General features: G+C 43.2%; 1 protein-coding gene across 9 annotated transcripts in view; it reads left to right on the top strand.

Moving 5' to 3' along the window:
- GIT2 (GIT ArfGAP 2) overlaps positions 1-12,483 on the top strand; it is a 33,943-nt gene that overhangs the window by 18,024 nt on the left and 3,436 nt on the right. For 4 of the 9 annotated variants that reach the window (XM_040607553.1, XM_040607526.1, XM_040607535.1 and 1 more), the window contains 5 exons: positions 422-670; positions 2,067-2,156; positions 6,812-6,894; positions 7,009-7,191; positions 12,198-12,261. In XM_040607553.1, coding sequence (XP_040463487.1) covers positions 422-670; positions 2,067-2,156; positions 6,812-6,894; positions 7,009-7,191; positions 12,198-12,261 — 669 coding nt within the window. Of the gene's footprint in view, positions 1-421; positions 671-2,066; positions 2,157-6,811; positions 6,895-7,008; positions 7,192-12,197; positions 12,266-12,483 lie in introns of all 9 variants that reach the window. The other 5 variants (XM_040607563.1, XM_040607572.1, XM_040607580.1 and 2 more) reach the window with 4 other exon arrangements.

Here is a 12,483-nt window from a genome sequence, read left to right on the forward strand (position 1 = left end):
TAAAGTCCTCTTTTAAGTTCTTGTATCAACTGCTGAAATGGATCACTTTGCTTGAATAACTGTTTTGTTGATGATCCTTCCCCCCCATTATATTACACAATTCATTTGTAATACAGTACTGCCAGGCTGCAAGAAATGGATTGTGTGTTTTTTAACAGCAACAGCCAATTTTAAGATCTAATTTAGCTTGCATCCCAGCTAAGAGTGCTGGAAATGAGCATGTAAATATTTCCAGATCTGGAAAACAGATGTTTCTATGCTTATACTAAGCAAGTCAAGTAGATTTTGAAAAAGGAATTAAACCCCAGCTACTAGTAACTGGATTTACTACTAAAGCTGACAAGCGTGTATTGTATAGTCAGTTTGCTTTTGACGCTTGCTATTAGAAAAACAAAGTCCCACTGCTAAACATTTCTTTCAGCTTCAAACGCTACAGAGTGAAAATACCAACCTCAGAAGACAGGCCACAACCAATATATATCAGGTCCAAACTGGTTCTGAGTACACAGACCCTACCAACAATTCTTCTTTAAAGCGGCGACCATCTGCACGGGGTAGCAGACCCATGTCCATGTATGAGACTGGATCAGGTCAGAAACCCTACCTCCCCATGGGAGAGGTCACATATCCAGAAGAAAGCATAACAAGACTGCAGCCTTTCCCTCCACATGTAAGTAAAACTGCTGATGCTTCTGCATTTCTTCTTGTGTTCAACTTTTCTGTCTATTCCAACTATGCTCACTTACCAGAGCTGCTCAACTTCAGAGTGAATTTGAACTGTAAGAACTGTTAATGTTTGCTGTATTAACATGTCTGCAGGAGCTTGATGTTTTGAAAAGTAAAAGCTGTAACAATTCTGGGATATGTAAACTGGAGCTTTTGGCTTCTGCTCAGTGTTTCCTTTTAACCAAAATATATATATGCCAAACATCAATGTGTGGCTGTTTGAAAACCAGGAGCGGGCGAAAAAATTTAGTATTCTAAGAAGGTAGGTAAAGCTCATGGATTTCTTTCTTGAGACATACAGGTATGTGCCAATTTGTGGAACTTCAGAACCACCTTTCCAAAATAAAATAAAATCAAAGCTAAATTTTCACTAGGCCACCAGTGTTTTCATTTGAAACTGGGGGCTGAAGATGGTTCAGATCGGTTAGTTGAACAAATTCTGGTTTAGCGTTTTCCTGAAGGATACACTAATAGTGGAGAGGGATTTCTGTATTAGCTGCAAGGATTTTGCACTGACGTGTTCACACTTCAGTTAAGCAGCCCAACACACACTAGTGCTTATTAAAGTTAATGTTTTGTTGCATCTTGTTAGATTGCCCTCTAGGCAGGAATATGGGACAGTGGTTTTTAGGCACGTATTTAACGTTTGTGGATTTGTTTCAATATGTTTCCCTGTTGGTAGCACTATCTTGTATTTCCTTCTGGATAAACAGTTAAGCCCTTTAAAACACATTTGGAAGTTAACATGTTTTTTTTGCCTGGCATGAGGCAGGGCAGATATTCCATGCACATTCCAAAGATGACAGTTGAGTGCCCCAGGGAATCAGTGCAGAAATTTGTATGCTGCATTTTTCTCTGCCTTCAATTAAATTAATAACAACTTTTAACTATGAAATCTGGATTGCTTTAAATTATATTGGTATGTTGATATAAAGGCAATTCTGGCAGCAAGAAATGTCAGAATTCTTTTGTATATGGCAACATTTGAAAAATATGACAGTGCTTTCTATGGGTCCTTTGGTTATTTGGTTTGAAATTTGGATAGAAGTAGCAGTTCTGAAGCATTGATTTGTTATGTGGAGTTATTTAATTTGGTATTGTGGTGAATGTATTTTATTCTCTGTAGAATTTAGCACCTCTGGAATGTCACTGTTAGAATTAATGTGAAGTCAATTGTATTGTTGAAAGAATTAAGTCCCCTCAGGCTTAGCCAGATTCTCAAAATCATTCTTGCTTTATGTCATCTCCATGGGTTTAAGAATGTTCCTTTATTTCAGTTAAGAATTCATTTGTGTTTTGTTTTTGGTTTTCCCGAGTGTTTTTCTCTTTCCCATTTTTAGATCGGGAGGAGTGCGTTTGTGACCTCCTCTTCATCTCTACCTTCCTTCCCCTCCACGCTTTCCTGGTCAAGGGATGAAAGCACACGAAGGGTTAAGTACCTTCCCAATTAGTCTTTTACCTGGAGGAGGTGGCAGTCTCCCTGGAAGTCATTATGCCTCTGTCTTCTCTTTTATGCTGACTAGCCTTCAGGGTTGCATGAAGCAGTATTTCATCACTTTCTGTTTCTTCTGCCACATGCTGTGGATCCTTGCCTCTCTCTAACTTCACAATGGCTAAAATCTTTAGCATTTAACACCATGCACAGTCACTCCAGATCACTCGTCTTCTGGCTGTTTTCAGCATTATGCAGTTGAACAAGTTGGTTGCTGTTTGGAAAGTAATCTGGCAGGCACTCACTGATATTTCATACGCCAATATATAACTCTTCCTGCTGACTAAAGTGCACTGCATGAGGCATATGAAGCTCACTGGGTTCTAGCTTTAAAGCCTGCTTTCTTGGGGGGCTGTCAGTTTGCACCAATCCAGATCGGTACTGATTGACCGTTTATCTTGCAGGTGTTCTTTAGTTTGTTTGAAATGAGTTCTTTAAGCATCCAGACAGATAGCCAGTCATACTGTACATTGATACAATTACTATCAGCTAGCCTGCTTTCTGCTGACCTTGACAGACGGAAGACTGAATGGGCACGGGAATTGTTTTTTTAGCAAAACTCCTTTCAGAGCAAGATTAAAGACACTGAGAGTATATAAAGGAAGCTTATATTGGTGTTCCATCAGGATCTACAATACTTTGTTCTTAGAGTTTTTGTTAGCTACAGTACTGACTCTAGGAAGAAAAATTGCGGTGTTAACAAGAAATACTAAATGCATTCTGTAAGCTTATGTTATTCCAAAGACACTGTCTTTGCTGTACCCTCAGGTGTGAGTTATTAGCTATTTGAAGAAGCCTTGTCCGTCATCTTAATCTTTTTTTAAACACTGTTCTCTTTTTGTAGTGGGACACTTAAATCTAGTCTTACTCAAATTCATTAGCTGGAAGGGAGCATAAAATGCCACCTTGCAAAAGGACACGTTTAGCAAGGCAAACGGTTTGATAGACTAGTCTGTCCATGACAGCTTCTTTTTAGACTATGTTTTATTTGAGAACCTTGAACTAATTGCAAGTTCCATGATCAAAAGGAGGGAAAAGCGCATTGCATTTGCAGCTCCAGAATAACATCCATTTTTGGTTGTGAAAGGGCTGTGACTGAAGTTAATGGATCATGAGGGTGAAACTTAACGTGTCACAGACTAGTGAATGCTGAAGATGAACAACCCATAGTTTTTACACTGCTGTTTGACCAGCCTGAGCTACCACCTTGCACTGCTTGCAGAAAGTATCCTCCATCATCAGCAGAATGGGTTGATTACATTTTGAGGTCTCACTGTGATTAAACCTCTTATACTTTGAAGCAGATATCAATACAAGGTCCTTTGGGCTGTTTTTAGATGGTTGTCTCATTTCTTAGAAAACAATGAGTAACTTACACCCATTTTGTTGTATCGTGTTCAGGATCTAGGCTTTGCTTATTTCTGTGTTAAAACAAGACTTTCTGAGAGTAAACTTGAGAGAAGTACTTGTATCTATTTGTAAGACTTAAAGACCTTTAAAGGAAAGTTCTCTCTTTTTACTCTGCTTTTTCTGTTGTTAATATCATGAAATCAGCGCCATCTCATTCCATTTCTTGGGCAAGTCTCTAATCAAATTTTACTACATAATACTAGATTTTTCAAAACACAGGTTTGTGGGTTTAGATGTTGAATGGTCATACTCCAGCCTCTTCCTGCCAGGATACAGAACCTGCTTTTTAAATTCTTGTGTCTCCATTTTATTTTGACTGTACAGTGTTTGAACTATCAGTTAGGAAACTATTAGATTTGTGAGTAGGGCTAGATGATAAAACTTTCGAGGGAGTGTTCTGCTTGGTCAAATGCAAATCTGCGTTTGACTGCAGCTGGTATCAGTGCAGTGTGGTACTAGAAACTCACAGAGATTTCATTTGTTTTTTTATTGTGCACTGATTCTATATTGTATTACTGATTCCATAATATCCTATTCTTGTAATTCATGGTTGTCATTTGTATTTCTGACCGTAGCGTAGAGCTTTGACACTAATTGTATTTTTCTTCTATATGTCTGGGAGAGGGGAAAGGTCAGACCCTAAATATAATAGGTTTATATCTTCAAAATATGTCACTTTTACAATTCATCTTTATTAGCTATCCTGAGAGGTGAGAATTCAAAAAATGCTTGTTTTTTCCTTCTGTGCAGAGTAACTTTAAAATGGACAGAAAGTGTTCATACTCCAGGTGCTTCAGAGTTAAGAATTCTTGGGTTTTAACGTTAGATGAGTGCTTAACAAACATACTGGATCTTAATCAATGAAAACCATTTCCTAGTCATATTTTTGGTCTTCCCTCGAGGTGGAAGTATTATTTTCCAGTTGTAGGGATCTGGGCTGCAAGTGGAAGGTGTGCCTTACAGTCTTACCGCTTGATGTTCCTTCATCTTGACTTCAGAGTTTCTGTAAAGCTCCAAGGCTGGTTCTTCAAGGGGGATTGTAAAGGACCCTATTACGTGAGCAGTGCCTGAGACTAAGGCAAGAGGTGATGCAGAGGCTGAGCTCTGTGTGTAGAGTGACGCTGATGTGGCATACTTGCAAACGGATGAGCTCTAGTAGGCGCTTCTTTATGAGCTTTGCAATTTTTAAGGCTAGAGTAGGTGGATGTGTGGTGATCCTGGGGCCTGGCTGAGGATGGGACTGTGCCTCAGGGGCTTCAAACTGCAGAGATCAGCCTGACAGCAGGTATTCATAGCATAAACCTCCAGGATGTTGTACTGCCTCAGCATAAACTATCCAAGAAGTCTAAACCAGGTCAGAAGAGGGAGTCTGGCTCTGTCTGAAAGTCTGCTTTGAACCTCTTGCTGACAGAGGGGGCTGTTAGGATCTGCAGGGAGAGCACTCTTCAGCTGTCACAGCGCAAGTATGCTTACTTGCATTAGCAGCCCTCTGAAAGGGTAAAAAAAAAGTAATGTTGAAAAGGAGTTCAGGAAAAAAACCCTGAGCATCATCCTTGCCCATGGATTGAATGCTTTACTGGGAGGTGCAGAACTGGTCTGTATGGGAGTAGTAGGAGGTGATGAGTGTTCTGCCATCGCCCCTGGGAGGAAGGGGATGTGTTCAGGGGCAGGGCAGCACTCTGGATCCTGGTGTGGACACAGTCACTCTGTCTGCCCAGGGAATGCCACGTGAAGGGGAGAGCAGGAAAATACTGGGCTTCTGACTTTGTTTATGGCCTCCACCCTCTGGAGCAGCACTCTGCAGCTGGGCCTTCCCTTGCTCGGTCTATCCTCTGCTCTACAGTGGGCCCCCCACACTCAGTCTGCCTTCCCATGCTTGGTTCAGCCTCCAGCTGTCTTTGGCCTTCCCTCTGCCACGGTTCTCCTGCCCTGCTAGGCTTGACCTGACCTTCCTTGTGTACCTCCCACACTTGGTTTGGCCTCACACTCAGCTGTGGGCCTTCACTCTGGGTTTGGCCTTTGCTGTGGATTTGGGCTCCAAGCTCATTTTTGACGTGGGCATCCAGGCTCCAAGAGTTATCCCACTCTTCATTCAGTGTTCCCTCTGGATTAGCCTCCCAGGTGGACCAGCCTCCTGCTTTGCAGTGGGCCCACAATTCTGGGTCAAGCCTTCGCTTCTTGTGTGCCTCCAGCCCTCATTTTGGCTTCCACTTTGGAATTGTCCTCGCACCCTCCTTCTGACACCCCTTCTTCAGTGGCCCTCTACTCCTGATGGTTAGGACTCCCGCCCTTCTTTCATCCTATCCTCTGCTGTGGGCCACAACTCTCACATACTTGGCTTCCCAACCTTGTGTCAGTCTCAAATGCTTGGTGGGCCTCAACCTTCCCTGTTTTGGCCTCAAATCTGCAGTGGGCCTCAACTCTCCTCATTTCAGCCTTCTACCCCTATTGCAGCCTCCCACCGTTTTGGCCTCCAGTCTGCAATGGGCTCCAAGTCTTGTCCATACATGCCCTTTGGGTCTTCCACCTGCAATTTGGCCTTTGCTGTGCAATGGGCCTCCCACCATCACTTCAGCCTCCTGTCTTTATTTTGGTTTTCCCATTGCAACAGCCCTCAGCTCTCGGTTTTGGTCTCCCGTTTTGCGGTGGGCTTCCTGGGGTCAGCCTCTGCTCTGTGGCCAGACCTCCGTGCTTGATTGGGCTTCTGCTCTCTCACGAGCCTCCCTTACTTGGTTCAGCCTCTCACCTTGTGCCAGGCCTCAATCCCCACGTCAGCCTCCCATGCTCGGTTTGGTTTCCGCTCTGTGTTCAGCCTCTGGTTCGCTGTGGGCCTCCTGCTCTTGGTCTAGCCTTTTCCTCCATGGTGGGCCTCCTGTTCCATGGTGGCCCTGCCCTCTTCGTTTGGGCTCTGCTCCCCTGAGTGCCTGGGCGGCTGTTTCGGTGGCAGGGGACGGATGCAGTGCTGTGGCTGTCTGTCCTAGCCCTGCTGGGGGGCTGTGCCGTGCACCCAGGGCCTGGGGTACAAGCTGGCAGCAGGAGCCTGGCGTGGGGCGGGGGGAGCGCATCAGGCTCCAGGGTAGCGGCTGGTGCACTAAAAAGTGAGCCTGCGGATGCAGGATGTGGCGCTGGCACAGCTCGGGGCGCTGCTTTCCTGAACGACACTTAAATCTGTACTCGTTGCAGGCCTCAAAGCTGGAGAAGCAGAGCAGTGTGTCCGAGAGTGACTACGATAACCCCACTGTGCCCCTGGAGCTGGAGGAGACGGGGTAGGTGCAGTGACGCAGAGCTAACAGCACAGCTCCACGCTGTCCGAGGGTGGGGAGTTGTGGGAGCAGCCAGTTCTGTCCCGCAGGGCTGACCTCTGCTTTGTCCCTTCGCAGGTCAGGCAGGAAGGGCCGGCAGAGGAGTGTCATTTGGCAGGGGGAAGGATCCATCCCTGAGGACACAGACACAGCCCCCAGCTCCAGTTTGCCCAGTACAGAAGATGTGATTCGGAAGACTGAGCAGATCACTAAGAATATTCAGGAGCTGCTGCGAGCGGCGCAAGAGAACAAGCATGACAGGTAAGGCGTGAGTGCTGGAAAAGGTCCAGAGTTGGTGAGAAAATGGAAAAAAAAAATCCTTCGGGCCACCACCACCTGCATTAACACTAGAGGTGCTGATTTCACACCTACAAAACTTGTAGCTCCGTGGTGTTTCCTGGTGTACTGGAGCTAGTGCCATGGGGTGAGTAGGGATGAGTGACCAACCCCAGTGGTGGTGGGAACGTGCATGCTCCTGTCCAAAAAGCCGGTGCAGCCCTCTGCGAGTGGGCTCTGGCTGCAGCACTGCCTGCCCTGCCCACAGCTGGCACAGGGACAGGGAGCACTCGGAACAAAGCACTTGTGAAGTCCTGCTGCAGAATGAATGTTGGTTTAGATATAAATCAAATGTGTTGCCAGAGAACTTGGCGTAAGTTCTTGGACCTTCAGATCTCTGCGTCCTTAGGTGAGGGTGCCCCACAGAGGTGTGGTAGTAACACCAAGTCTTGTTTCAGGAAGAAGTTACAAAGGCAGAGAGAATTCAGCTTTCCTACTGAAATCTTAGTACAGATAATGAACCACCAAAGTCTGTTTTTAACTACTGAGTTTAGACACAGACATAGCTGAGTAAGCAGGAGACTGTTCATCAGCATGTCAGGTAGCACATAGCTTCAGCTCCCTCCTGGAGCTTCTGGCCCAGCTGAACAATTAATTTTCAGAATAGCTGTGAGTAAAAGTGACACTGCCCTTGACTGATCATCAGGTGGTGCTCCTGCAAAGCTCTTCTAGAAGACTAAATAAGAGTTACGTCTTCCCAGGTACGAACACGTTTTGGCTCTGGGACACCTTTGGTCTCCAGAAAATCTGAACTTGTAGACCGGCAAGTCTTTCGTTCTGCCTCCCACCCCAAGTTCTGTGCCTGTCCTCGCCTGTGAGAAGCGGCTGGCGATTGATGTTAAGCCCTCGCTTCCTGCCTTGCTGAGCAAAGTGCACAACAATGAGGCCACTTCTCTTCTGTGTTTTTTCCTTCTTGTACTTTTCTATTTTTAGAAGGACAGTGCACGGCCTCTCCTCATGCCAAATGGCGAGTTCTAACGTGTTTGTGCTGAGCTGGTTGCCCTTGTCCATAACCTTTTCCACGGCAATCTCTCATTGCTGGTTTCTCACGGAGAAGTTTTAAATGAGTTTAGGTTTTATGTCTATCACAGTTTTTAGTATTTGGATTATATTTAAAAAAAAAAATCATTGAAAGAAACAATGCAGTGTACCTAGCTTTCACTGTTAAATTGAATATAATTTTAAACAACCTGTTACATTCTTTTTTATTTTCTTTTCTGTACCATGTGTGGAGTGGGGTGTTTGCCAGTACTTCAATGAGTATAATCTTGCAAAACACTGAACTATGAAGCCGCTGTTCCTCGTTTTCCTTTTCCCTGGCTTTGTCTCAGTGGGCTGAGAGATGCACAGCCTAGGACACGCAGGAGACAGAGTAGGCTTCTTCCACCATCCCCTTCTTGCAATAGGGGAACACTTCCTTAACAAAATGAGATACTTAGGGCTGTAATAATACATCTTCCAAGCTAGTGTTAGGAATGCTGTAGATAAAAACCATGCGCTGCATAGATAATTGGAGAATAGTAAAACGATGCAAGAATATCATCTATTAATGAAACACCTTCTTCCTTTTTTTTTTTTTTTTTTTTTCCCCCTCGCTTTCTTCCGTTCCTATTCCTGTGCTCTACTGGCCGAGTAGACCATTAGAGCGTGTGGGCACGCTCAAGCTCAGACATAGCCTCGGCTGCTTCAGCACGCTGGTTCCCTGGGCTGAGAGAGCTCCCCTGCAGCCTCTGACCATCCAGCAGCCCGGTCCTGCCTCCTGGTACTCTGGCCTCTGTCCCTGCCTCCCAGGCACAGTGTCCTTTCTCTTTCTCTCTGCTGCCTCTTTCCCTCACACACCATCTGCACAGGGGTCGTGGAAGGCTATGCATGAAATGCTTTGGGGGACGATGGAATCACAGATAGCTAGTACAGAGCGTTATGAACCTGTGGGATTACCCGTTCAGTCAAAGCTCCCAGTGTTGATTTAATGGGGAACGGAATCACAGCCTGGAACTGGCTCTAATGTAAACGATTCTCCTGTCTCTATTCTGTTTGTTGTCCACTGAGGTAAATTAAATTATGACAACTAACAGCACAACATGTGGTTGCTGCTTCTGTGCTCTGTTGCAAAAGGAGCAGAAGTTTCACGGTTCCCAACATACAACACTCCCACCTGACAGCTTTGGCCCTCGACTGTTTATACAGCTGGCGTGTCAAATGAGATCATTTGTATCTTGAATCAATGAAAAAAGATGTGTGTTTATATAGTATCTTCCAACCTGACCAAAATATTTACTGTCTAAAATAAAAATGAAATATAAGTGAGGTGTTCTTTGAAATGGAACTTCCCAAGTTCTAACCCCAGGAGTTATTGCCAGTGACGAATATCAGGACTGGAGGAAGAGGTTACCACAAGTTACTGCTAATGATGGAATATTATTTTTTTTTCCAAGATGTCACTACTTGAATGTCTTCCTGATGTCTTACTGGAATGTGTGTAAACTCAACAGCTTATTTCACAAGCTTACAGTGAGTGTTTAGACTATAAAATAAAGCCAGTCCTCCAAGACACGCTGTAAACTTTGCAGCTAACCTAGAGAACATATTATGAAATACCTGTCATTAATCTTGGTCTCTTTCATTCAAGTTATTCTTAGGGCTCTTTCTCTGCCTTGTTAGTGAAGGGTTTAATCAGCAAACTGGCTTTTTAATGAGGTAAAGTACTGTTCAGTGTGGCTTTCAGGGAGCAAATTAATTGTTAACTCGGTAGCAGAATGGGAATGACAGTGAACTTGGAAGACTTGACTTCTAGTTTATTTGGAAGAACTTGTGATTTGAGACAAAGGGAAATACTCCTTTTTAAAGCAATTTTCCTGCATTGCCAAAATGACCCCAGTGTGTTGTGTCTTTCTCAGTGAATTTGCAAGTGACCTACTTTTGCACCTTTGGTGTTGCAAGATGACTGCATAAATAATAACCAGGGTTGGGGTTTCTTTTTGCTTGAAAGGGCAATGATCTACCATAATCTACAGATGCTGAATACTTTTCTCGAATGCTGTTGCTTTGTGATTTTTGAGATTTTCTTGCTTAAGATTGAATCATGTTAACTAACTTATGCTAAAATTGAGCCTTTGAAGCATAAAAAGGAGTCTTTTGAAAACAGATTTTTGACAGACCACACTAACACAGCACTTCACAGCAGCTTATGGTAAATAGCTTCAAGGTCTATTTTGAACAGACCCATTTTCATTTGGTATAAATCAGGAGTGAAATCTATGAGGACCAAATCTGCCAATTAGCTAACTCAGCAGAATTACTGAATATTCCACCTAAAACTCACACACTGAAAGTAGTTTGGAGATGCATGTATCTGTAAGCTGCTGTATAAGAATTGTGCATTGTCTGTTTACTGCGTATAAATTAATCCAAGAAGGCATCTTGGTGTTAAGTTACCTTCATGTGATGTTTTACCTTTAGTTAAACTTAACCAAAACAGCGAGGTGTGAATTATGTACTGAAAGTTTGGCATGCCCCATTCTCAGTAGGTGTCTAGCCTTCCAGTTTGTGAAATGAGAAAAAGGAAATATATGCATGATGCTGCATTCCTGGCTTGAACTGATACAAAGATGTAAATAAATCTCCTTGGAACCAAGGTGTGTCCTCAGCATGCATCTCTGCAGCAAACAAAAGCTTCCAGCCTGGCTGCTGACCCAGAGAGGCATGTTTGTTACAGGGATTGCTCAGAGTGGCTGAGAACTGATGGGTGAAAAGCTTACAGAGGTCAGACTTCAGGTCTTGCTAAGTGTTTTGAACATAGTTTTTTTTGGTAACTTAGGTACAAAGTGGTTTTTTTAAAGGTTTCTACTTTAACTTGCACATGGAAAAGTAGTGCAGGAAAATTGTGTTACTTTAGAGGTGTAGACAAGACAGTCCTATAAATACCAACTCTTGACTGTCAAATTACTTTTAAGTTTGGATGGACAGAATTCAACTCTGAAACATAAAATCCATTGAAACACCCTTGGTTTTTTTCAGCTGTGCTTCTGAGATCACTAGATACCTTCAGCTGCTTAGATCCTTAGCAGTTTAAAAACTTTTCTTTTAGTAGTCTGATTTTATAGTCTTGCTGTACAGAGAAAGCTCTTTCAAAACAAACGCATAGCAATTGTCCCAAAATGGCAGCAAGTTAATCTACTTATTTAGAATCCCACATACAAAGTGGGGTTTTTTTAATCTGCTTTTGATCATCGACACTGCACTGAGGGGAAAAAAAAAAAGTTGCTTTTTTTCCAAAGCACCTCTGTATCACTAGATTCTGTTTAAATATTTGCAAGCTGCAGAATCTTACTTTGTGCCTGACTTACATGAACCAGTGTGCTTGAGCATGCTGTCCCACACATAATAATATGTCATCGTGCATACACCAAACAGAACGAGCTGAGCAGTTTTCTGTACAACTTGGAGATGAATTCTAGCATTTGAGTAGTTGGGCAGGGGGGGAGGCTAGGAAATGCGTGTGTATGAATTAATGTGTGATTAATATTCACAGACGTGTTTCCATAATTGCATTAAAAAATTACGTTTTCTGACAATGTTTGGTATTATAGGTGTGGACAGTTATTCCTTTAAACAAACTTTGAAGAATAATGAAAACTTAAGAAATAATTTTGCATTATTGGTTAAGTTCTTGCTTTTTCTGAAGTTGCATAGTTATATACACGTTGTGCCTGCAGTATGCTGGGGAATGCTGAGGAGACTCTATTCAGTCACCATATTGTGGGTTGCACTAGCTACTTCAGATGCCTTCAGTGCAGCCTACAATGACATTTTTAGAATACATATGGGGGGTTTGTTAATCAGTTATTTTTAGGATAATAGCCACCGACTAGTAAAATGAAAGAGGAAAGGGAGTCTTTACATCATGAATAATACCTTGTGTCTTTTTGCAGCTATATACCATGCTCCGAGAGAATACACGTGGCAGTAACGGAAATGGCAGCCTTGTTCCCAAAAGTAAGTACCTTCCAGCATTAAGATGTTTTTGGCCTCATTCCTTATTAGTAGATTTCCCTTCGGTAAATGAAAACCAAAAGCCAAAGGTAGGGAGAAATGACTAGGTGTTTTTGTCACATCTTGCATCTTTGTATTTATTAGCATGCTAATGTATGAATCCAGGCCTTTAACGTTACTCTTGAACTTGACACTCTTCGGAATTGCACGCAGTTCCTCCAAAAC

This window comes from Falco naumanni, chromosome 1 (genome assembly GCF_017639655.2).
Source record: "Falco naumanni isolate bFalNau1 chromosome 1, bFalNau1.pat, whole genome shotgun sequence".
NCBI lineage: Eukaryota > Metazoa > Chordata > Aves > Falconiformes > Falconidae > Falco > Falco naumanni.